Here is a 24,329-nt window from a genome sequence, read left to right on the forward strand (position 1 = left end):
AATCATGGATCCTCAATGTATACAGAGGGAGCACAATTGCACTCATTGTCGGAAAATTGAGTTTCTGGAATAGGGGATCTCTGTCCTCAGAAGAACTGGTCACACTCTACAGCATCAAAGAGGTTAAGGGGTTTTTGGATGGTACTCACCCTAGAATGTGGTCACCCTCGAAACAGTGCTACACAGTTCAGGATGCAGGGATAGTGTAGAAAGAGACAAATGGGTGACCATCCACATCATCATAGGCAGTCCCTCAAATCAGGGATGACTTGTTTCCACGTCAAAAAGTTCACAGGTGTTTCAATGAAGGACCTAAAATTCCAGGTCCCAAACTAAATCTTAAAGGGTGGAAGATGCCTGTGCGTAGATTTTTTAACGTGCGGTGGCCGTTGCACACTAGCCACCACACGGGCTTGACAGAGCTAGGTTTTGGTCCAGTGGCAAGGGTTAACCAAGACGACTGGAGACCTGCTCTGCTGCACAGACCTAGTGTGCACACATATCGCATTGTGGGCTGGCCCATGCTGCCCCTGGGCCCTCGCCTCTTCTGGCTCTGAACTCACGCCTCTCCTGGGCCCTGATCACATCCCTCTACAATCTCTCGCCATTCTTTCGCCCTGACCTCGCCGCTTTTGCTGTACCTGCCCACGTACATCCACAAGGGTAGCAGAGAAAGATGGGTCTCGCGAATACAGGGAGCCCCTGAGTTATTGGAGCTGCCCAATCAATACTGGTGTTGGATGTATGAAGTGGATAGTGAATTGGAGAAGGATGGTTTTTGTGAATAGAATTTAAAAAATAAGAAAATTGTACCTTTTGCTTGGTGTGCTTTACGGACCAACAAGCACTGGAGATGAGCCAGAAGTAGAGAACTGCAGACAGTTCAGAGAGCTATGCAAGAATAACAGGGCAATTAATTTGGGTGATTTTTAACTATCCTAAGGTAGATTGGAATAAAGGTGATGCAAGTGGTCAAAGTGGGATACTCTTTTTAAAATGTATCCTTTACTGCTTCCTGGATCATTGGCCCAGATTTTGTGATATTCAGAACAGTGAGGCTAACAGCACTCTGTTATTATGGAGTAAATTGGACAGTAACTTCTGCCATTCGTATATGCGCAGTTAAATGAGGAAATCGGGAAGTTGCTGTCTGATTTGCTCTGCTCCTCCCGAGCTACACTACACTGGTACCTCACCAATAGATTCGGCATTGAAATCCATGCTCGGGCGTGAAGTTGCTGTACTTGCCCACTAGTTACTCACGCCAGCAAAGGTTAGGGCTAGTACATTCAGGTGTCAGTAGCAGGAAAAGTCTTACAAACTTCTCTGACACAGAAAATTAAATTTTACAAGTGTGAAGACTTATTCCTTCAGAATTTAAGTATTGTTGGAGATTTTACAATTTTTTTTTTAAGTTTTTATTTTTTCTTTGTGTCTTACCTCTCTTTCTTTCTTTCCCCCTCTATTTTGCTTTCTGTACATGGTTTTACAATGAATTAAATATTCTTATTTATACTTCTTAGTTTAGACTCTGTCTCAGTGAGGATTTTTCAACCTGGTTGAAGAATCAGCCTGTTGCATTCTCTGCTCACACGCCACAGATCCCCTGTAGAGAGCAGTGACAGCAAGTTGCAGCTCAAAAGTCTGCAAAATGTCTGTGGGCAGCCGTAAGCGTAGTGAACAGCGAGCGCATTTCCTTCGCCGCTGACCGCCAAATCTGGGCCAATATGTTTCTAGTCCAACAAGAAAAGAAGCAGTGCTTGATTTAATTCTCGGAAATTAAATGGTGCAAATAATTGATGAGTGGGTAAATGTACGTTTCAATGTCAGAATAAAGAAGGATGACGAACAATCAAAGATGAGGCTGCTGGAGTGGAACAAAAGGTAAAGTTAAGTGAGATAAGAAGGGATTGAGCTCAAATTAACTGGGAATATGTTAGCGAACAGGTGGCCAGATCAGCAAAGGGAAATCTTCAAATCTGAGTAGAATAGAGTACAAAATAAATACATTTCTACAAAGTGAAAGGGAGTGCATCAAAGAATAGAATTCCTTGGAAAAATAGATTAAAAGTAACCTGAAACATAAAAGGGAGCTAGATGATAAATTTAGGGTTAACAATACTAAAGAAAATCATACACATAGAAAATGTCATGAGACGGTGAAAAGGGAGATTAAAAGAGAATATGAAGTAAGGCTGGCCGGTAATATAAAAGTAAATTGTAATGCGTTTTATACACAATGGATGAAGGAGAGAGTCTTAATTGTGGATGAATTTAAGTCAGCGATATTGGGCCAAATCATCTTGGCAAAATAATGATGAGTTCACAACACATGCCATTATTAACATGCGAATCGGCCAGCAAGTTCAGGGGAAGAAGAGATGCGGTTGAGTTGCCAAACTCCAGAACTTGCTTGTCGATTTATGCCACTGTCCCGCAGTCATTTTTAAGAACCGCTGGATTTGCACATTAATTGTCCATTAAACTCCCCGCAGAAAGTTGGGGCTCATAATTAATAGCATTAGTACCCTTTTAACGACCTGATAATTGTTGATGCAATATCAATCAACCTCTCTGGTCCAGAAAGGGAACAATTTAAACTGTTGAGTTTCATTCCTGGATCTAATAAATTCTTGGAGGTTTCAAAAAATGTACTCTCTTTTTTCACTTTTCCTAACGCATCTTTTTTCTCTCTCTCAATCCAATCTTCTGTAGTACTAAATTTGCACAAAACATTGATTGTCAGTTAGAGTATTGTACAGTTTTGAGCACTCAATTGTAGGAAGGACATTAAAGATAAAGGGGTCGAGTTTCGGCCGCCAGCTAGAACGGCGCACATCGGAGAGGCCCGCCTAATTTATAGAACAAAAATTGCGCCGAATATTTACCTCGCGATTCTCAGATAGCTGTAGGCCCATTTCCACCTCGGCGCTGCGCAGCAGGAGCTGCTAGGGGCAGAGCTATAGGTCTCCGGGGCGATGCCCCTATCCCCGGCCGAGTGGCCTGTGCATCTTGCCTCCCGGCGGGGCCCGCCCGCCCGCCCTCTCGCTGGGGCGGGCCCCGCCCGAAAAGACATTGGCAGCCTGGCATCGGCTGCATGCGGGCCCCGCCCGAAGTCCTTGGTGGGTCCCGGCTTCCTCGACGTCGACGGGGCCTGCCTGCCCTGCATCTCGCTGGGGCGGGCCCCGCTCGAAGTCCTCGGCGGGGCCCGGTTTCTTCATCATCGGCGGGGCCTGCCCGCTCACATCTCACTTGGGGCAGATCCCGCCCGAAGAGTCGGTGGCGTCAGCATCGGCTGCGTGCGGGGCTTCTTCTTCGTCATCTTCTCTCTTCCACCCCCTGCCCCCCATCTTCCTCTTTTTCTTCTCTTTCCCCCCCCCCCCCCATCTTCCCCTCTTCTCTTTCCCCCCCCCCCCCCATCTTCCTCTCATCTCTTTCCCCCCCCCCCATCTTTTTCTCTTCTCTTCCCCCCCCCCCACTTCTCCCTGGTGCTGCAGTAGATGAGTAGAAATAATTTTTTATTTATTGAGATTTTTAATTTTTTTTAATTTTTTAATTGGATTGATTTATTGGTTTATTTATCATTTATTATTGATGATGGCTCTTTATTTGTAAAACTGAAGTGTTTAATGTTTGTAAACCCCCCCCCCCCCATCCCATCTCTCGTTCCCTACGCCTGATTTCTAAGTGTAGGCAAGGTTTTTCTGAGCGTACAAAAATCTACACTTACTCCATTCTAAGTTAGTGTGAAGTAAGTTTTTGCTGCCTAATCTTGCAAACCAGGCGTAAGTGGCCGGACATGCCCCCTTTTGAAAAAAAAAATCTGTTCTAAAATGAAACTCTTCTAACTCACCAGAACTGGAGCAAACTAAAGGCCGAGATTTGCAATTTCTAAGATTCTCCATTCTAAACTAGTTGCTCCAAAAAAATAGGAGCAACTCAGCCCGAAACTTGACCCCACAGAGTTCAGCATAGATTCACCAAGCTGATACCAGGGATGGGAAACTTGTTATGAGGTCAGATTTGAGATATTGTGACTATTTCCATTGGAGCAGAGAAGACTTAATTGGAGGTTTAAAATTATGAAGGGATTTGATGGAATGAATAGGGAAATACAACTTTCTCTTGTTGGGGAGTTATTAATGAGTGCTTATCAATTTAAAATCATTAGTAACCATAGCAGTTAGAAGATATTTCTTTACATAAGTTGTTGGGCCTTGGATATCTCTGCCATAGAGAATGGCTAAGGCACAAACCATTGCATCTTTTAAGGGAAAATTGGATAAACAGGGCTATGGGAAGAGACCAGAGAAATGAGATTAGTTTTGGAATGGTTTAGAAAAAACTGGGCACAGACACGATGGGACAAATGTCTCCCTTCTTTGCTGTAAACTTCTATGTCTGGATGGACGATGATATGATTATAAAGTAGACAAGCAAATGAGGGACTCTCTCCAATCTCAGTGCCTTATTATGTAGAATTGGCATTGGTGGAGTCAAAACTTCAGACTTTCTGCTTGGCACTTTCCTGCGGTTTGTAATATGGTGGCCATTCTGAGCGTGTACAAGGACCAACCTCATAACTGGACTACGAAAGACCCCAAGTGAAGTAAAGCAAGTGGTGTTACCAAGAGTTTAGACCTCCTGGCAAGTTAGAAGAACAGAAGGAATAATAACAACTTGCATTTATATATCGCCTTTAAAGTAGTAACACATCCTAAGGTGCTTCACAGGAGCAATTATCAAATGCACATAAGGAGATAAAAAAGCAAATTACTTCAGATCCTGGAAATCTGAAATAAAAACAGAAAATACTGGAAATACTCAGCAGGTCAGGCAGCATCGGTGGAGAGTTTCAGGTCAATGAGGTTGGAACAAATCCCAATCATAGATTACTCAATTGAGTAATAGATTATAGCTGCTGTGGTGTTCCTTAGCAGGGCAATGGTCATGTAGGAGCATATCTTGTGGACACTTCATGGAATAACATGCAGAAGGTCACGAAACAGGATACTATCTTGATCTGACCACCAGCGTCAATGAGTACTTCAAATTGAAAGTTTTCCAAGTTAACGCAAAAAAAAAATCATCCTACCTACAGTTTTTGCACTACTTTGGTATAATTCTGTGTCTAGAGTTTGGATGAATGTGGAAAAATTTGACATTTACTGCTTAACATAAGAAATAGGAGCAGGAGTGGGCCATTTGCGGCAGTTGGGGAGAGGCGGGAGCAGCGTCGGAGCGGCCTATAAAAGGCCCAGCGGGAGCTCGAGTACCAGCGGCAGTTGGGGAGAGGCGGGAGCAGCGTCGGAGCGGCCTATAAAAGGCCCAGCGGGAGCTCGAGTACCAGCAGCAGTTGGCGAGAGGCGGGAGCAGCGTCGGAGCGGCCTATAAAAGGCCCAGCAGGAGCTCAAGTACCAGCAGCAGTTGGGGAGAGGCGGGAGCAGCGTCGGAGCGGCCTATAAAAGGCCCAGCGGGAGCTCGAGTACCAGCGGCAGTTGGCGAGAGGTGGGAGCAGCGTCGGAGCGGCCTATAAAAGGCCCAGCGGGAGCTCGAGTACCAGCGGCAGTTGGGGAGAGGTGGGAGCAGCGTCGGAGCGACCTAGAAAAGGCGTACCGGTGCAGCTACAGCGGGAGAGAAAGCAAAATAGAAGTAGAAAGGAATCAAAAGGTGACGTCACAGCCAATGGGGTAAGTGATTGGCTGGTGATTGATGAGTAGCTTTTCTTTTTATTTTTTATATCAGTAAGTGAACTGTAAGATTGTTATTACCAATTTAAGGGTATCTAAGGGTTAAGGCATGACAGGAGAGCTTGGTCACGTGATATGCTCCTCCTGTACCATGTGGTAACTCAGGGACACTTCCGGTGTCCCTGACGACTACGTGTGTGAGAAGTGTATCCGCCTCGAGCTCCTGACGGTCCGCGTTGCGGAATTGGAGCTGAGGGTGGATTCACTCTGGAGCATCCACGATACTGAGAATGACGTGAGTATCACGTGTAGTGAGTTGGTCTTACTGCAGGAGAAGGGTCCACAGCCAGATAGGGAATGGAAGACCAACAGGAAGAGCAGTGCAAGGAAGGTAGTGCAGGGGTCCCCTGTGGTCATCCCCCTGCAAAACAGATACACCGTTTTGAGTACTGTTGGGGGGGATGACTCATCAGGGGAGGGCAGCAGCAGCCAAGTTCATGGCACCGTGGCTGGCTCTGCTGCACAAGAGGGCAAGAAAAAGAGTGGAAGCGCGATAGTGATAGGGGATTCAATGGTGAGGGGAATAGATAGGCGTTTCTGCGGCCGCAACCGAGACTCCGGGATGGTATGTTGCCTCCCTGGTGCAAGGGTCAAGGATGTCTCGGAGTGGGTGCAGGACATTCTGAAATGGGAGGGAGAACAGCCAGTTGTCGTGGTGCACATTGGTACCAACGACATAGGTAAAAAAAGGGATGAGGTCCTACGAAATGAATTTAAGGAGCTAGGAGCTAAATTAAAAAGTAGGACCTCAAAAGTAGTAATCTCGGGATTGCTACCAGTGCCACGTGCTAGTCAGAGTAGGAATCGCAGGATAGCGCAGATGAATACGTGGCTTGAGCAGTGGTGCAGCAGGGAGGGATTCAAATTCCTGGGGCATTGGAACCGGTTCTGGGGGAGGTGGGACCAGTACAAACCGGACGGTCTGCACCTGGGCAGGACCGGAACCAATGTCTTGGGGGGAGTGTTTGCGAGTGCTGTTGGGGAGGAGTTAAACTAATATGGCAGGGGGATGGGAACCAATGCAGGGAGACAGAGGGAGACAAAAGGGAGGAAGAGGCAGGAGACGGAGGGGAGATGCGGGGGGGTGGGGGGCGGAGAGGCCCGGGGCGGGGAACAGGAAGGGCCACTGTGCGGCAGAATTCTAAAAGGACAAAGGGTGTTAAAAAAACAAGCCTGAAGGCTTTGTGTCTTAATAAGGTGGATGAATTAACTGTGCAAATCGATGTTAACAAATATGATGTGATTGGGATTACGGAGACGTGGCTCCAGGATGATCAGGGCTGGGAACTCAACATCCAGGGGTATTCAACATTCAGGAAGGATAGAATAAAAGGAAAAGGAGGTGGGGTAGCATTGCTGGTTAAAGAGGAGATTAATGCAATAGTTAGGAAAGACATTAGCTTGGATGATGTGGTATCTATATGGGTAGAGCTGCAGAACACCAAAGGGCAAAAAACATTACTGGGAGTTGTGTACAGACCTCCAAACAGTAGTAGTGATGTTGGGGAGGGCATCAAACAGGAAATTAGGGGTGCATGCAATAAAGGTGCAGCAGTTATAATGGGTGACTTTAATATGCACATAGATTGGGCTAGCCAAACTGGAAGCAATACGGTGGAGGAGGATTTCCTGGAGTGCATAAGGGATGGTTTTCTAGACCAATATGTCGAGGAACCAACTAGGGGGGAGGCCATCTTAGACTGGGTGTTGTGTAATGAGAGAGGAATTAGCAATCTCATTGTGCGAGGCCCCTTGGGGAAGAGTGACCATAATATGGTGGAATTCTGCATTAGGATGGAGAATGATAGTTAATTCAGAGACCATGGTCCAGAACTTAAAGAAGGATAACTTTGAAGGTATGAGGCGTGAATTGGCTAGGATAGATTGGCGAATGATACTTAAGGGGATGACTGTGGATGGGCAATGGCAGACATTTAGAGACCGCATAGATGAATTACAACAATTGTACATTTCTTTTTGGCGTAAAAATAAAAAAGGGAAGGTGGCTCAACCGTGGCTATCAAGGGAAATCAGGGATAGTATTAAAGCCAAGGAAGTGGCATACAAATTGGCCAGAAATAGCAGCGAACCTGGGGACTGGGAGAAATTTAGAACTCAGCAGAGGAGGACAAAGGGTTTGATTAGGGCAGGGAAAATGGAGTACGAGAAGAAGCTTGCAGGGAACATTAAGGCGGATTGCAAAAGTTTCTATAGGTATGTAAAGAGAAAAAGGTTAGTAAAGACAAACGTAGGTCCCCTGCAGTCAGAATCAGGGGAAGTCATAACGGGGAACAAAGAAATGGCAGACCAATTGAACAAGTACTTTGATTCGGTATTCACTGAGGAGGACACAAGCAACCTTCCGGATATAAAAGGGGTCAGAGGGTCTAGTAGGCAGGAGGAACTGAGGGAAATCTTTATTAGTCGGGAAATTGTGTTGGGGAAATTGATGGGATTGAAGGCCGATAAATCTCCAGGGCCTGATGGACTGCATCCCAGAGTACTTAAGGAGGTGGCCTTGGAAATAGCGGATGCATTGACAGTCATTTTCCAACATTCCATTGATTCTGAATCAGTTCCTATCGAGTGGAGGGTAGCCAATGTAACCCCACTTTTTAAAAAAGGAGGGAGAGAGAAAACAGGGAGTTATAGACCGGTCAGCCTGACCTCAGTAGTGGGTAAAATGATGGAATCAATTATTAAGGATGTCATAGCAGCGCATTTGGAAAATGGTGACATGATAGGTCCAAGTCAGCATGGATTTGTGAAGGGGAAATCATGCTTGACAAATCTTCTGGAATTTTTTGAGTATGTTTCCAGTAAAGTGGACAAGGGAGAACCAGTTGATGTGGTATATTTGGACTTTCAGAAGGCTTTCGACAAGGTCCCACACAAGAGATTAATGTGCAAAGTTAAAGCACATGGGATTGGGGGTAGTGTGCTGACATGGATTGAGAACTGGTTGTCAGACAGGAAGCAAAGAGTAGGAGTAAATGGGTACTTTTCAGAATGGCAGGCAGTGACTAGTGGGGTACCGCAAGGTTCTGTGCTGGGGCCCCAGCTGTTTACATTGTGCATTAATGATTTAGACGAGGGGATTAAATGTAGTATCTCCAAATTTGCGGATGACACTAAGTTGGGTGGCAGTGTGAGCTGCAAGGAGGATGCTATGAGGCTGCAGAGTGACTTGGATAGGTTAGGTGAGTGGGCAAATGCATGGCAGATGAAGTATAATGTGGATAAATGTGAGGTTATCCACTTTGGTGGTAAAAACAGAGAGACAGACTATTATCTGCATGGTGACAGATTAGGAAAAGGGAAGGTGCAACGAGACCTGGGTGTCATGGTACATCAGTCATTGAAGGTTGGCATGCAGGTACAGCAGGCGGTTAAGAAAGCAAATGGCATGTTGGCCTTCATAGCGAGGGGATTTGAGTACAGGGGCAGGGAGGTGTTGCTACAGTTGTACAGGGCCTTGGTGAGGCCACACCTGGAGTATTGTGTACAATTTTGGTCTCCTAACTTGAGGAAGGACATTCTTGCTATTGAGGGAGTGCAGCGAAGATTCACCAGACTGATTCCCGGGATGGTGGGACTGACCTATCAAGAAAGACTGGATCAACTGGGCTTGTATTCACTGGAGTTCAGAAGAATGAGAGGGGACCTCATAGAAACGTTTAAAATTCTGACGGGTTTAGACAGGTTAGATGCAGGAAGAATGTTCCCAATGTTGGGGAAATCCAGAACCAGGGGTCACAGTCTAAGGATAAGGGGTAAGCCATTTAGGACCGAGATGAGGAGAGACTTCTTCACCCAGAGAGTGGTGAACCTGTGGTATTCTCTGCCACAGAAAGTGGTTGGGGCCAATTCACTAAATATATTCAAAAGGGAGTTAGATGAAGTCCTTACTACTCGGGGGATCAAGGGCTGAATGGCCTGCTCCTGCACCTATTTTCTATGTTTCTATTTGGCTCCTCGAGCCTGCTCCGCCGTTTAATAAGATCATATCTGATCTTGTGCTCAACTCCACTTCCCTGCCCGCTCTCCATAACCTTTCGCTCCCTTATCGTTCAAAAATCTGTCTGTCTCCACCTTAAATATATTCAATGACCCAGCCTCAACTAGTTACCGTTTGCCAACCAAAAAATAACCCATTCATCCCGACTCTGTTAGTTAGCCAATTCTCAATCCATGCTAATATATTGCCCCCAACCCTGTATCTTGTGCAGTAACTTTATGTAGCACCTTATCAAATGCCTACTGGAAATCCAAATACACCACACCCATTGGTTCCCCCTTATCCATCCTGCTCGTTACATCCTCGAGGAACTCCAGAAAATTTGTCAAACATGATTTCCCTTTCATAACCATGCTGACTCTGCTTGCCTGCATTATGTTTTTCCAAATGTTTCTACTGTTTCCTTAATAATGGACTCCAGCATTTTCCCAATGACAGATGTTAGGCCAGCTGCTCTATAGTTTCCTTCTTTCGATCTCAGTCCTCTTTTAAATAGGGGTGTTACATTTGCAGTTTTTCAATTGCTGGGATCTCTCCAGATTCCTGGCAAATTTGGTAGATTGCAACCAATGCATCCAATTCTCTCTGCAGCCACTTCTTTTAAGATCCTAGGATGCAGGCCATCAGGTCCAAAGGAGTTGTCCGTCTTTAGTCCCATTATTTTACCGAGTACTTTTTCTTTAGTGATAGTGATTGTTTTAAATTTCCCCCCTCCCTATATAGCCCCTTGATTATCTATTATTGGGATGTTTTTAGTGTCTTCTACCGTAAAGATTGATACTAAACATTTGTTCACAATCTCTGCCATGTCCCTGTTCCCCATTATTAATTCCTCAGTCTCATCCTCTAAGGGACCAATGTTTACTTTAGCTACCCTCTTCCTTTTTATATACCTGTAGAAGCTCTTACTATCTGTTTTTATATTTCTTGCTCGTTTACTCTCATGATCCATCTTCTCTCTCTCTCTCACTTTTGTTAGTCGTCCTTTGCTGCTTTTTAAAAGTTTCCCAATCCTCTGGCCTCCCACTAATCTTGGCAACATTGTATGCCATTTTGTTTTCAATTTGATACCATCCTTTACTTCCTTAGTTAGCCACGGATGGTTCGCGCTTCTCTTAGTCTTTCCTTCTCACTGGGATATATTTTTGTTGAGAGTTATGAATATCTCTTTAAATGTCTACCACTGCTCATCAACCGTCTTACACTTTAATCTATTTTCCCAGTCCACTTTAGCCAACTCTACCTTCATACCTTTGTAATCGCCTTATTTAAGATCAGGATGCTGGTTTGAGACCAAACTTTCTCACTCTCCAACTGAATTTGAAACTCAACCACGCTATGATCACACTTTCCTCGAAAATCCTTTTACTATGAGATCATTTATTAATCCTGTCTTAAGATATAATCATCCTCATTCTTTGGATGAAGTTCAGTCTCTGCATTAAACTTGGGCTTAACCTGCCCTTTGATTATCTCTCTGACCCAATGTTGCTTGGCTCTCTTGGCTTTACGTTTTTGGATTCTGGATTGCTTATGTTGTCTCTTGAAGTTTCTGCTGTTCTCTCTGCTTAAAGCACTAAGGCTATCGTTTGAAATGAAGCTTCATATACCTTAAAAGTACGATCACTTCTCAAAGGCAATCCAAGGATGCAAACATCTTAAAAGGAGCAGTGCCTCTCGTGATTGTCTTCTCAATCCCCCACAGATCCTAATTCTAATTTTAGGTGAAGTTTGAACTTGTTCCATAGAATGGGGAAGAGGGACAGTTCATAAATGCTAGTTGGTTTCTATTTGAATTGTTGAATTTAGCAAAGAATAGTGAAAATTGAATTGAAAATTTAAACTCAAGCAGCACTGAAGACCAGGGTTGAAGTCATGCAACATGTGCAAGTCTCGTCTACGAAGAAGCTCCATCATGCCTTGTAGTCAGCAGTTGGGAAGCTACTTGACGCTGCTTCATTCCCAAATGAATCCATTGCTTGTCAAAACTTAAATGTTTTCCATTGTTGGTTGTGATTTGATCAAGTTTGTAACAGTGACTGAACTTCACAACTTTGTTTCATAGTTATCGATGTTCAATGAGATTTTACGTTTTGAAAGCACAACAACAACAACTTGTATTTATGTAGCGCATTTAACGTAGAAAAATGCCCAAGGTGCTTCACCGGGACATTATCAAACAAAATGTGACACCGAGCCACATAAGATATTAGGACAGGTGACCAAACGCTTGGTCAAAGAGGTAGGTTTTGAGGTGCCTTAAAGAAGCAATGAGAGGCGGAGAGATTTAGGGAGGGAATTCCAGAGCTTCGGGCCTTGGCAGTGAAGGCATGTCCACCAATTATGGAGCGATTAAAATTGGGGATGCTCAAGGTCAGAGATCTCAGGGTGGGGGTTTGTCAGGCTGGAGGAGATTACAGAGATTGGGAGGGGCAAGAGCATGGAATGGTTTGAAAATGAGAATCTTAAAATAGAGGCGTTGCTTAACCAGATGCCGATGTAGGTGAGCAGGACTTGGTGCAAGTTAGGACAGAAGGGTTTTGGATGACCTCGTTTATGGAGGGTGGAACTAAGTAGCATGCCAGGCGTGTATTGGAATAGTTAAGTTTCGAGGTAACAAAGGCATGGATGAGGGTTTTAGCAGCAGATAAGCTGAAGCAAGGACAGAGTCGAGCGGTATTACGGAGGTGGAAATAAGTGGTCTTAGATATGTCGCGGACATGTGGTAAGAAGCTCATCTCTGGGTCAAATATAACATCAAGGTTGCGAACGGTCTGGTTCAACCGGAGACAGTTGCCAGCTCTAATATAGTGTCTTAAATGTGATGTGTTGAGACTTTTTTGTTTTATTTGGAGTTCCAAATCCGGTGGCATGTTTTATTTGCCAATAGTACAAGCTACATAATCAATTTGGGCAGTTGAATCATATTTATGTTATGGTTAAACCTGAATTTTAAATGAGTCCTTTCTATTAAGAGCATGTATGAAAGTACATGTTCAACTTGTTCACTAGCTTTTACAGTACACCAATATCATTGGTAATGAGCAATACATTGTGCAGGTATCCAGAATACCAATGGCTTATTAAGTACTAAAGAAGAAAATGGAGCACTTCAATCATGATTAAACTGGAGCACCCCTTTCTAGAATAGGCTTGGTAATATGTTGGTTATCACTTATGATCTGGAATTACCCCATTTCAAGGAGGTTTCGTACCAGAGTAGTTTTGAAATTCAGTGTTAGAATTGGGATATCAGCAGGTTGAATGATGCCTATACTTGCCATTCCCCTCCTCAATACAAAACAGCACAAAGTAGAGGTAAGACACAGCAGCAAAAAATGCAAAGATGTAACAATTTTTGTGTGGGGTGGGGAGGAGACATTTAATTGAGACTTCAGAAAGCACAATTGTTTACAAATATTGTAGTAATAAATTATCAAAATCTTTGTACACCCAACAGAGTATAAACTCTAGTTATAGTATAATTTGGTTCATCTAGAATTGTAACGTCTTGGCCTCTATCCCAGTGATAGTACAGAATAGTAAGCCACCCAGACTGAGCAGGTCCCAAGTTTGATGTGTGGTCAGTTTGAATTAGCTATTTTCAACTGGTGTGATCTTAAGGGTTCTGGAATGGTAAACAATTGAATAGGTTACCACTTTTGGTTATCCTTTCATGGAAGTGCTCTTGTCAGGTGATGAGAAAGCAGAATCCAGTTAGATGATCCTCTCTCCTTGCACTTCAGTAGCATTACAGATGCTCATTATCCATGCTCTCCTGAACAATAGTCATTTGGAGTGAAATACCAGATGGTCACTGCTTGTGGAAACGTATGACAGCGTAAGTTGCTCCCTTCAGGTGAGGAGAGTGAAGGGAAAATTGGAAAGTGATGGTCAATTGTTTTGTATTGTCAATAATGGTATGTTGAGTTTTGATTCTTTTCTCCACTTCTCACTAGTCGTTCTATGTTATTGTAGGGAAGTGGTTGACTCTATGGTTCAGCATTTTAAAGTTCAGATTTTTGGAGAAAGAAGACCTGTCTACGATGGGAAAAGAAGTCTCTACACTGCTGATCCCATTCCAGTCAGCACCACTGGGGTAAGAGCTGCTCAATTTGTTACTTGTTCAACACTTCCATACAATGGATTTGTTAATAACTTCCAGAGATTAAGTCTGATGCAGTAGTTAATGGGCATGGGCAATGAGTATGCTTATTTTAACTGATGGTCTTGATTGTGTCAGATAAGAAATGTGTATATATAATGGTATTATTAGTATATGTATATGTTTCTAAAGGTCTATGTTGGCTTGCAAGCTTTATGAGCATTTAACTCTGCCAACCACAACATTATCAACTTTCATTTATGGTTTTGTTTGTTTCTCAGTCTCAGTTTCACTAGTAACCAAATTTATTCATCCAAAAGATATATTTAAAAATCTCTGGTTTTATTGATGATACATCAGTATGGTTGCTAATCAAATGTGCCTTTTCCATTAATTGATTCTAGTAAATCATTCTAAGAATATAAGAATTAGCAGGTGTAGGACATTCGAGCCTGCTCCACCATTCAATAAGATGATGGCTGACCTTTGACTTCAACTCTACTTTCCCGCCCGATCTACATATCCTTGATTCCTCTGGAATCCAAAAACCTATCATTGAGTTGTATCTTTAAATTTGTTTTTATGGTGCAAGATTTTGAGTTCACTTAAAACCTGTAATAGCGAACTCAAGGTAGTGACAAATTCTACCTCTCCATACTAGATTATTGATCCAGGGATTGTGACCAGACTGGCACTCATCTACAGATATTCTGGTCATGACTTATATTCAGCCATTCTGGACAGCAGTCCGGGAGAACACAAGGACCATGGCATTTTTTCCCCAATACTGCAGGGCCTAGCCCAGTGCCTACTTGTCTACCCGCTCCTCATAACATGGAAACCGGTATAGTTCTTGTGACTATCTGCCAGAAATTCCATGCTGCCCTCTCACCCATGGCAGAGTGGCGACCTTCCTCAAAAAACTTCAGGCAAGGGCAGATAGTAGCAAAAGTTGCTGTGAGATGTGTCGCTCTGCCGTTAGCTTCACAAAAATGGCATCTCGCTGTCTGACTTACCATTGATCTGTATTGAACAACGTAAAGTTGCTGTATTTGTGCAGTAGATACGAACTAAACTTGCCACAGAAAATTAGAGCTGGTCTGAGGTGATGCTTGGAGCCTGTTTTGGAGCTGTATCTGCTCTGTCCCAACAATGTGCGTTCTCCCCCAACTCAGCAGACCGCCCGCCCTTACTGCACCAGTGTGCTATTTCCCAAAATACGAAAATTGCTAAATTGTTGCAGTTTTTGTGCTGTTGGCCTGAAATGGATTAAGACTACCCAAACCCATTTTCATGTGGACACCCTTGCAGCCAACAAGTTGACTGTTGTACCTTTCCCACCATTAGTTTGGGCTGTATTACAATAATAATAATGAGCTCAGATCTCAAGGTGAAGGAGTCATTACAATAACCCATATCCAGTCCCTGATATTTTTCACTGGACAGTTAGCTTTTTGCAATAAAACTACCGCTATTGCACATGAAGGAATGTCATAGATTGGCTTACAACTTTTATTTTTGAAGGTCGATTTGGAGGTGACATTACCAGGAGAAGGGAAGGACCGAATTTTCAGGGTGTCAATAAAATTTGTTTCAAGAGTGAGCTGGCACTTACTGCATGAAGTTCTGACAGGTCGTAGTATGCCAGAGCTGCTGCCCGGGTTGGATCTAGACAAACCACTCAGCACAAATCCTGTACATGCTGTCGATGTTGTCCTCCGACACCTCCCCTCCATGAAGTGAGTATCAACTCAAAATTCTTACTAAGCTCTTGATTTTGATTTTGGAAAGTTCTTAATCCACCAAGAGCAGTGAGATAAACCATTTATTTTTATTGTGGGTTATCCTGGTTTTATTCTTCCCTCTGCCTCTAAATCTCCAGGCAGTACTCCCCATTTGAAAAGGTAGGCAAGTGATGTCTTTCTTCCTCCTCAGTTTCTTCCAGTGCTGCTCTGTAATTCATTGTGAATTGATTAAGGAAACCGAAATGGAGCTTTATTTTGCTGTTCCTGCCAAGTCCTGATATCAGCGTCTCATGTTGATGATACAAAAACTTTCCTCCATTTTGCTTTGTTATAATATCGGCTTCCACATTATCAGCTAATAAAACTAAAATAAATTTAAAACCTTCTCGTTCATCTTAAGATATTGTAAATTTAGTGCAGCATTTGAGACATCAGTCAGATACAACGTAAACATTCCAGGGTTGGTTTGTGAAAACCAACACCTGGGAACTCTGTGGGGGTCCTCCCGGTTTCTCGCCTTAACTTTGGGGGTTTCTTCAATCACCCACTGAAGTTATAAAAGATGATCAGTAATACCTCTGGAATTTCGGGGCCCAGGTTAGTAATAGATATATTTCTGGCAAGGTTCATTGTGAATTGATTAAGGAAACAGCAATGGTGCTTTATTTTGCTGTTCCTGCCAAAGAGCTTTTATGGAATTGAGTGTAATATCTCCAAGTTTGCAGATGACACTAAGCTGGGTGGCGGCGTGAGCTGTGAGAAGGATGCTAAGAGACTGCAGGGTGACTTGGACAGGTTAGGTGAATGGGCAAATGCATGGCAGATGCAGTATAATGTGGATAAATGTGAAGTTATCCACTTTGGTGGCAAAAACTTGAAGCCAGAATATTATCTGAATGGCGGCAGATTAGGAAAAGGGGAGGTGCAACGAGACCTGGGTGTCATGGTACATCAGTCATTGAAAGTTGGCATGCAGGTAAAACAGGCGGTGAAGAAGGCAAATGGCATGTTGGCCTTCATAGCTAGGGGATTTGAGTATAGGAGCAATGCAGGGCCTTGGTGAGGCCTCACCTGGAATATTGTGTTCAGTTTTGGTCTCCTAACCTGAGGAAGGACGTTCTTGCTATTGAGGGAGTGCAACGAAGGTTCACCAAACTGATTCCCGGGATGGCAGGACTGACATATATGAGGATCGACTGGGCCTGTATTTACTGGAGTTTAAAAGAATGAGAGGGGATCTCACAGAAACATAAAATTCTGACGGGATTGGACAGATTAGATGCAGAAAGAATGTTCCCGATGTTGGGGAAGTCCAGAACCAGGGGTCACGGTCTAAGGATAAGGGGTAAGCCATTTAGGACTGAGATGAGGAGAAACTTCTTCACTCAGAGTTGTGAACCTGTGGAATTCTCTACCGCAGAGAGTAGTTGTTGCCAGTTCGTTAAATATATTCAAGAGGGAGCTAGATATGGCCCTTATGACTAAAGGGATCAATGGGTATGGCGAGGAAGCAGGAAAGGGGTACTGAGGTGAATGATTAGCCATGATCTTATTGAATGGTGGTGCAGGCTTGAAGGGCCGAATTCCCTACTCCTGCACCTATTTTCTCTGTTCTATGAACAGTTCGGGAAGATCCCTTCCCTCACTCCCAGATATCCTGACCAGGACTGGTGGGAAGAGGAGGAAGCTCAAATGGAAATCTAAGTGAAGGTGAATTCAGAATAGAGTTTAACGGGTTGTGAAATGATTTAGGTTCTTTCACGTTGCAACACATTTTCCCCATGTCATTGGGCAGGTAATTATTTGTTTGATCAATATTTGCACTTATCAAGGTGACACCCAGAACAGGTATTACAGGTACAACCTCCGAAATCCGGAGTTCCAAAAACCGGAATGTTCCGAAATCCAGACATAGCACAGATCAGAGGAGGGGTTGTCTGAAATCCGGAACTATGTTCTGAAAACCGGACTTTATTTTTTGTGGCACTGGCGGCTGCTCCTCTCCCCGCTGCCTCCGGTGTTCCCTCGCTGGCAGATTGCTCAGGCTCAGAGAGGGAAATGCAGGCCGGCAGCTCCAGCTCTTATTTATTATAGTATTGAGCAGAGCTTTAAACAGTACTACAGTTAGCAGGTAAACCTGAGTGGATTTCAAGCCCAATGCATTAACCCTTCCGGCCATCGCATCGCGAGCGGCAGATGCTGCGCAGACGGAGAGCAGACTGTTGCGGTTTTGCCGCAAAATTTCGCTTTCCAGCGTCTGAACCAAGGAATCCTTCCTAAAATTGGACTTTGGTGGGACTCCAATCGACAATCTTTGAATGTTTCTATAGAATAGAATCAACGAATCATTGTGCCACTGATCACAAAAATCTCAGTAATGTGTTCAGGAGAATCCTTTTTTCTGTTGAACATGGTGCAGGAAACATGTGCAGATAACCCGTGAGTTTACACATCTTCCCCTTTGTGACAAATGTCTTGTCAGTGTGTTGGAATCAAGGCTGTTTCCGGCACATTATGCTTTACAACAGAGTTACTGGTTTAAGAGTGAAACTGCCTCTACTCACAATCAAAAGCATTAGCTGCTCCAGGTGAGGCTCGAACTCTCAACCATGGCATTTCCCGAGTCTGCACTGTCATATAAGTACCGCGCGCTCCTCTTTTCCCCGCTGCCTCCGGTGTTCCCTCCTAGGTCGGGTCGGCACGGAGAGAGAGCAAGGCCCAAGTTTTGGAGAGGGAGCAAGGCCCAAGTTTTCTGTTCTGAAATACCCAAACCTCGGCCCAGGCGTTTCTGGATTTGGAACGTGGAAATTGTTCTGAAATCCGGAAATACCCGAAATCCGGATCGACCTCCGTCCCGAGGTTTCCAGATTTGGGAGGTCGTACCTGTATGTACTTGATATATTTATAGAAATCTCTTCCTGCTGTATTTCAGCTTCAAGCTTATTCCCCAATGGAACAATTTGAATATCTTTACTTCTAACACTTGTTATCCTAATAGTCTTTGAATGAAATTGCAACCTGTGCTGTATTAAAGGCAGTTTTTTTAACCATGTACTTGCGCCATAAGAAACTGGATTGAGCCTGCCTGAACTTCATTCAGTTAGGAACTTTACAGCCAATACAAAGAAACTTCAGTTCCATCAGCCTGGGCTAGATTGAAACCTAGATTCCAGAGATATTCAACCTTTTTGCGCTAGAAGCTGGATATCAAAAATAGTGAGTGGGTTGCATATGATGAAATAGGAATGCAAGCCTCCATACACAAGGAATGCAAGTCCCTGATTACGGCGTACAAGATCTTCCTCCCCATACACACTTCAAAAAAACCCCGGTGGTGAGATTCCTATAGAAAGTGAAATCCCCATACACTAAAATTCCAAACCCACATACACAGAAAAATGTAAGCAATCCCTCTACTTTCCACCTCTCGCTCTCTCATCCAGGATTAAAATATATTGGCTTTGACTTAAGTCTGTTGCTAATGTGAAGAAGGAGTGAGAAAATAGCCTTAAAGGTATATACTCCAGACAGACATGAGATGCAATGAACATTTTTGTTAATTATGAAGGTACTTGTAGGCGGATGCAGTGGATGAGGTTTGTAGGAACCAATAAATGGCTTGTGATATCTGGAGAGGAAGAGGGGGGTCATGGGTGAGAGGACACACTGTAGTAAAGGAATGGTCAGTGATCTGTACTGGTACTGGGTTCTTGGAAAGGCTGCAGTGTTTTGCAATGGAGGTGGCAGTAAGTCAAACCAGAGAAAGAGGAAACTAATTGTAGGAGATGAGTTGCGAGTGTAACTGGGCAGTAATCCAAGATGAGGAAAGGAACGTATCCTGTGAGAGAAGAATGGCTGCAGAGCTAGTATGGAGAAAGGATTGGCTAATGTGGCTTGTCGGAGAGCAGGAGAGGAGTTATTGAGCTTGGTAATGGGGAATGGCAACATGGGGTGAGGAGTAAACCCTAAGAGTAGGAAACAGCAGTGTTGAGAATGAAACTGGCTAAGCTTGGAAGAGGGTGGCTTGGATAGGAGGATGAGTAGATTGGGCAGTTGGCCTTGAGATCTCCATACTTTCAGAGCCACCTGGGGACACAGCTGGCTTTCTTCATCCTCCTTCAATCTTGAAAGCTTAGAGGCTTCAGCTCTGAAAAGTTTCCAGCTTGAAAGGCTGATTCCCTGATCAGTTCAAATTGACTAATCTGGGAACTTTGAAGATCTGAAGTTGAAATTGAGTAAAGAAAGGGAGCAGCGGGAGCTTTGTGTGATGGATCAAAGGACCCCAAAGGCCTGCATGTTCCCATATCCTGAACACCTCTGTACTAACGAATTACATCACCCACTTCCTAAAATAATTGTTGTATCATTCCTGTCAAAATAAATTCCTCTTGTAGATTTGTAATTGGTGTTACTTGGTTAAAATCCCACTCATTTGTGAAAATTTCATGGAAACACAACCTAGCTTGCCTGTATTGTAGGGTTAATGCTTCTCATCTGGTACTGTTCTTTTCATTTTGGTAGTGACTGTTTTAGTTAGATGGCTTTTTGTACATGTCTTTTAGCTTCTGCAGCAAAACAAATTGATGACGCAGGAAAGGCTCTACATTTTTACACTTCAAAAAGAGTAGCTCACCTGGGTGACAGCCTAATGTGTGACCCTATCCACGGCTACCTGGGGCTAACCTAACCATGTGTGAAGAATCCTTCCCTTTTAAGAATGAAGATCTGACAAAGAAAGTTAACTTTCTCATGACTAACAAAATTCTCTGTCACAATGCAAGACAGTAAAGTTGTGTAATCTTTCTTGCAACTCGTTCCATTTTAGGGCCATAGAGTGTTTTTACTGTTTGCTCTGCAGGGTATTATTTGAAACAAAATGATTATGAAATGGTGTCTTTCTCCTTTTTGAATCGCTGCAACATAATACCTGAAGTCCTGTTTGTTTGTTTTTTTCAAAGATGATTACTTAAAGGATTTTGTTTTCCCTTTGGTTTGTTACCAGTAAATGATTTGAAATATATCAAATAGCAAGAAAGATTGCAATAAGTGATACTAGCAATGCATTGCATGTAATGGCATATTGATCTAGTGCTTCATTTTTGATTTGGAATTGTTTTTCGTGAACAAAGGATTTTATGTAACTCCTAAATTCAATAATAATGCAAACTGAACAATTTTATTAAATTATCAAAATTCTTGTTGGCAAGTCATACAGTTAAATTGGTGATCGGTAGACAGGCTGCAGCATCCAAGGGTTCCGTGTTCCACGCTGCACAATGCAAGTATACTTTCAGGTGCTTTACAACTGTGACAAACGGAACAATTTTTCATTTGCTATTCGACATTTCAGGAGTGAATTTTATGAGAGCATGACAATCAGAATTAAAATACCGCACTTTTCATTTAATACTTTTCTCTGAATAAAATGCAAACATTAAGTCGTTTAATATTTTCTCACTAATAATTGGAATTTCCAGAACGCGCTCCAGAATTTATACACATCCATGTTTTCTAAGTTACGGGACTCGTAATCGAGAGGCCTGGATTAATAATCCGGAGACAAATCCCACCACCTCTGCTGGGGAATTTAAATTCAGTTAATTACATTTTAAAAGCTAGTATCAGTAATGGTGACCATGAAACTACCGGATTTCATAAAACCCCATTTGGTTCACTAATGTCCTTTTTAGGAGAGGAAATCTGCCGCCCTTACCTGGACTGGCTTACCTGTGACTCCAGACCCACAGCAATGTGGTTGACTCTTAACTGCCCTCTGAAATGGCCCAGCAAGCCACTTAGTTATAACAAACCGCTATAAGAAACAATAATAAGAATAAAACCGGACGCACCACCCGGCATTGACCTCGGCACTGGCTTTGGTCATGACAACGGCACACACAGCCCAGTCGACCCTGCAAAGTCCTCCTCACTAAAATTAGGAGAGCCCTTCCACAGACTAGTCAAGCAACAGCCTGACATCGTCATACTCACAGAATCATACCTTTCTGCCAATGTCCCAGACTCTTCTATCACCACCCCTGGGTATGTCCTGACCCACCGACAGGAAAGGCCCACTCAAGGTAGCGGCACAGTGGTATACAGTTGGGAGAAATTGGCCCTGGGATTCCTCGCCTCATGAGGTCTCATGGCTTCAGGTCAAACATGGGCAAGGAAATCACCTGCTGATTACCACCAACTGCCCTCCCACAGCTGAGGAATCAGTACTCCTCCATGTTGAACACCACTTAGAAGAAGCACTGAGGGTAGCAAGGGCACAGAATGTACTCTGGGTGGGGGACTTCAATATCCCTCACCAAGAGTAGCACCACTACTGGCCGAGTCCTGCAGGACATAGCTGCCAGATTGGGCCTGCAGCAGGTGTGAGAACACCAACATGAGGGAAAAACCTACTTGATCTCGTCCTCACCAATCCACCTGTCGCAGATGCATCTGTCCATATCGGCATTGGTAGCAATGATCACCGCAAAGTCCCGTCTTCGCACTGAAGACGCTCTCCATCGTGTTGTGTGGCACTACCACCATGCTAAATGGGATAGATTCAGAACAGATCTAGCAGCTCAAAACATCCATGAGGTGCTGTGGGCCACAAGCAGCAGCAGTAGCATTGTATTCCATCACAATCTATAACCTTATCCCTCATTCTACCATTACCATCAAGCCAGGGGACCAACCCTAGTTCAATGAGGAGTGCAGCAGATTATGACAGGAGCAGCACAAGGCGTACCTAAAAATGAGGTACCAATCTGGGAAAGCTGCAACACAGGACTATATGCATGCTAAACAACTGAAGCAGCATGTTATAAACAGAGCTAAGCGATCCCACAATCAACGGATCAGATCAAAGCTCTGCAGTCCTGCCACATCTAGTCATGAATGGTGGTGGACAATTAAACAACTAACGGGAGGAGAATATCCCCATCCTCAATGATGGCGGAGCCAAGCACACAGATGCAAAAGACAAGGCTGAAACATTGGCAACCATGTCCAGCCAGAAGTGCTGAGTGAATGATCCATCTCGGCCTTCTCCTGAGGTCCCCACCATCACACAAGCCAGACGTCAGCCAATTCGATTCACTCCACGTGATATCAATGGCTGATTGCACTGGATACAGCAAAGGCTGTGGGACCTGACAACATCCTGGCTGTCGTGCAGAAGACTTGTGCTCCAGAACTAGCTGTGCCTCTAGCCAAGCTGTTCCAGTACAGCTACAACACTGACTCTACTCATCGATATGGAAAACTGCCCAAGTATGACCTGTCACAAAAAGCAGGACAAATCCAATCCAGCCAATTGCTATCCCATCAGTCTACTCTCAATCATCAGCAAACTGATGGAAAGTGTTGTCGACAGTGCTATCAAGTGGCACTTAGCAATAACCTGCTCACCAATGCTCAGTTTGGGTTCCACCTGGACCACTCTGCTCCAGACCTCATTACAGCCTTGGTCCAAACATGGACATAAGAATTGAATTCCCGAGATGAAATGAGAGTAACTGCCTTTGACATCAAGGCAGCATTTGACCAAGTATTGATCAAGGAGCCCTAATAAAATTGAAGTCAATGGGAATCGGGGGGGGGGGGGGGAAACTCTCCACTGGCTGGGGTCATACCTAGCACAAAGGAAGGTGGTTGTTGGAGGTCAATTATTTCAGCCCGAGGACATCACTGCAGGAGTTCCTCAGGGCAGTGTCCTCAGCCCAACCATCTTCAGCTGTTTCATCAATGACCTTCCCTCCATCATGAGGTCAGAATTGGGGATGTTCACTGATGATTGCAGTATTCAGATCCTTTCACAACTCCTCAGAAAATGAAGCAGTCCATGCCCACATGCAGCAAGACCTGGACGACATTCAGATTTGAGCTGATAAGTGGCAAGTAACATTCGTGCCACACAAGTGACAGGCAATGACCATCTCCAACAAGCGAGAGTCTAAACACCTCCTCTTGAAATTGAATGCCATTATTCTCGCCAAATCCCCCACCAACATCCTGGGGGGGGTCACCATTAACCAGAAACTTAACTGGACCAGCCACACACATACTGTGGCAACAAGAACAGGTCAGAGGCTGCGTATTCTTCGGTGAGTGTCCAACCTCCTGACTTCCCAAAGCCTTTCCACCATCTACAAGGCACAAGTCAGGAGTGTGATGGAATATTCTCCACTTGCCTGGATGAGTGAAGCTCGACACCACCCAGAACAAAGCAGCCCCCCTGATTGGCACTCCATCCACCACCCCAAACATTCACTCCGTCCACCACTGGCGTACTGTGAGTACCATCTACAAGATGCACTGCAGCAACTCACCAAGGCTTCTTCGGCAGCACCTCCCAAATCCGCGACCTCTTCCACCTAGAAGGACAAGGGCAGTAGGCGCATGGGAACACAACCACCCCCATGTTCCCCTCCAAGTTACACACCCTGACTTGGAAATATATTGCTGTTCCTTCATCGTCGCTGGGTGAAAATCCTGGAGCTCCCTCCCAAACAGCACTGTGGGAGCACCTTCACCACAAGGACTGCAGCAGTTCAAGAAGGCTGCTCCCCACCATCTTCTCAAGGGCAGTTAGGGATGTGCAATAAATGCTGACCTTGCCAGCGACGCCCACATCCCAGAACAAATTTTTTTTTAAGTGGTTTCAGTGCTCTGTTCTATGTACTCTGGTAATTACTGTTCGATCTGGTAATCAA

The 24,329-nt window shown here is 44.2% G+C and overlaps 1 protein-coding gene across 2 annotated transcripts in view; it reads left to right on the forward strand.

Annotated features, from left to right (window-relative positions):
- LOC139279857 (protein argonaute-3) overlaps positions 1-24,329 on the forward strand; it is a 152,500-nt gene that overhangs the window by 73,939 nt on the left and 54,232 nt on the right. For both annotated transcript variants that reach the window (XM_070899128.1, XM_070899129.1), the window contains 2 exons: positions 13,747-13,867; positions 15,398-15,612. In XM_070899128.1, the coding sequence (XP_070755229.1) occupies positions 13,747-13,867; positions 15,398-15,612 (336 nt within the window). The remainder of the gene's footprint in view (positions 1-13,746; positions 13,868-15,397; positions 15,613-24,329) is intronic.

The sequence above is a fragment of the Pristiophorus japonicus genome, chromosome 14 (assembly GCF_044704955.1).
Source record: "Pristiophorus japonicus isolate sPriJap1 chromosome 14, sPriJap1.hap1, whole genome shotgun sequence".
Taxonomy (NCBI): Eukaryota; Metazoa; Chordata; class Chondrichthyes; family Pristiophoridae; genus Pristiophorus; species Pristiophorus japonicus.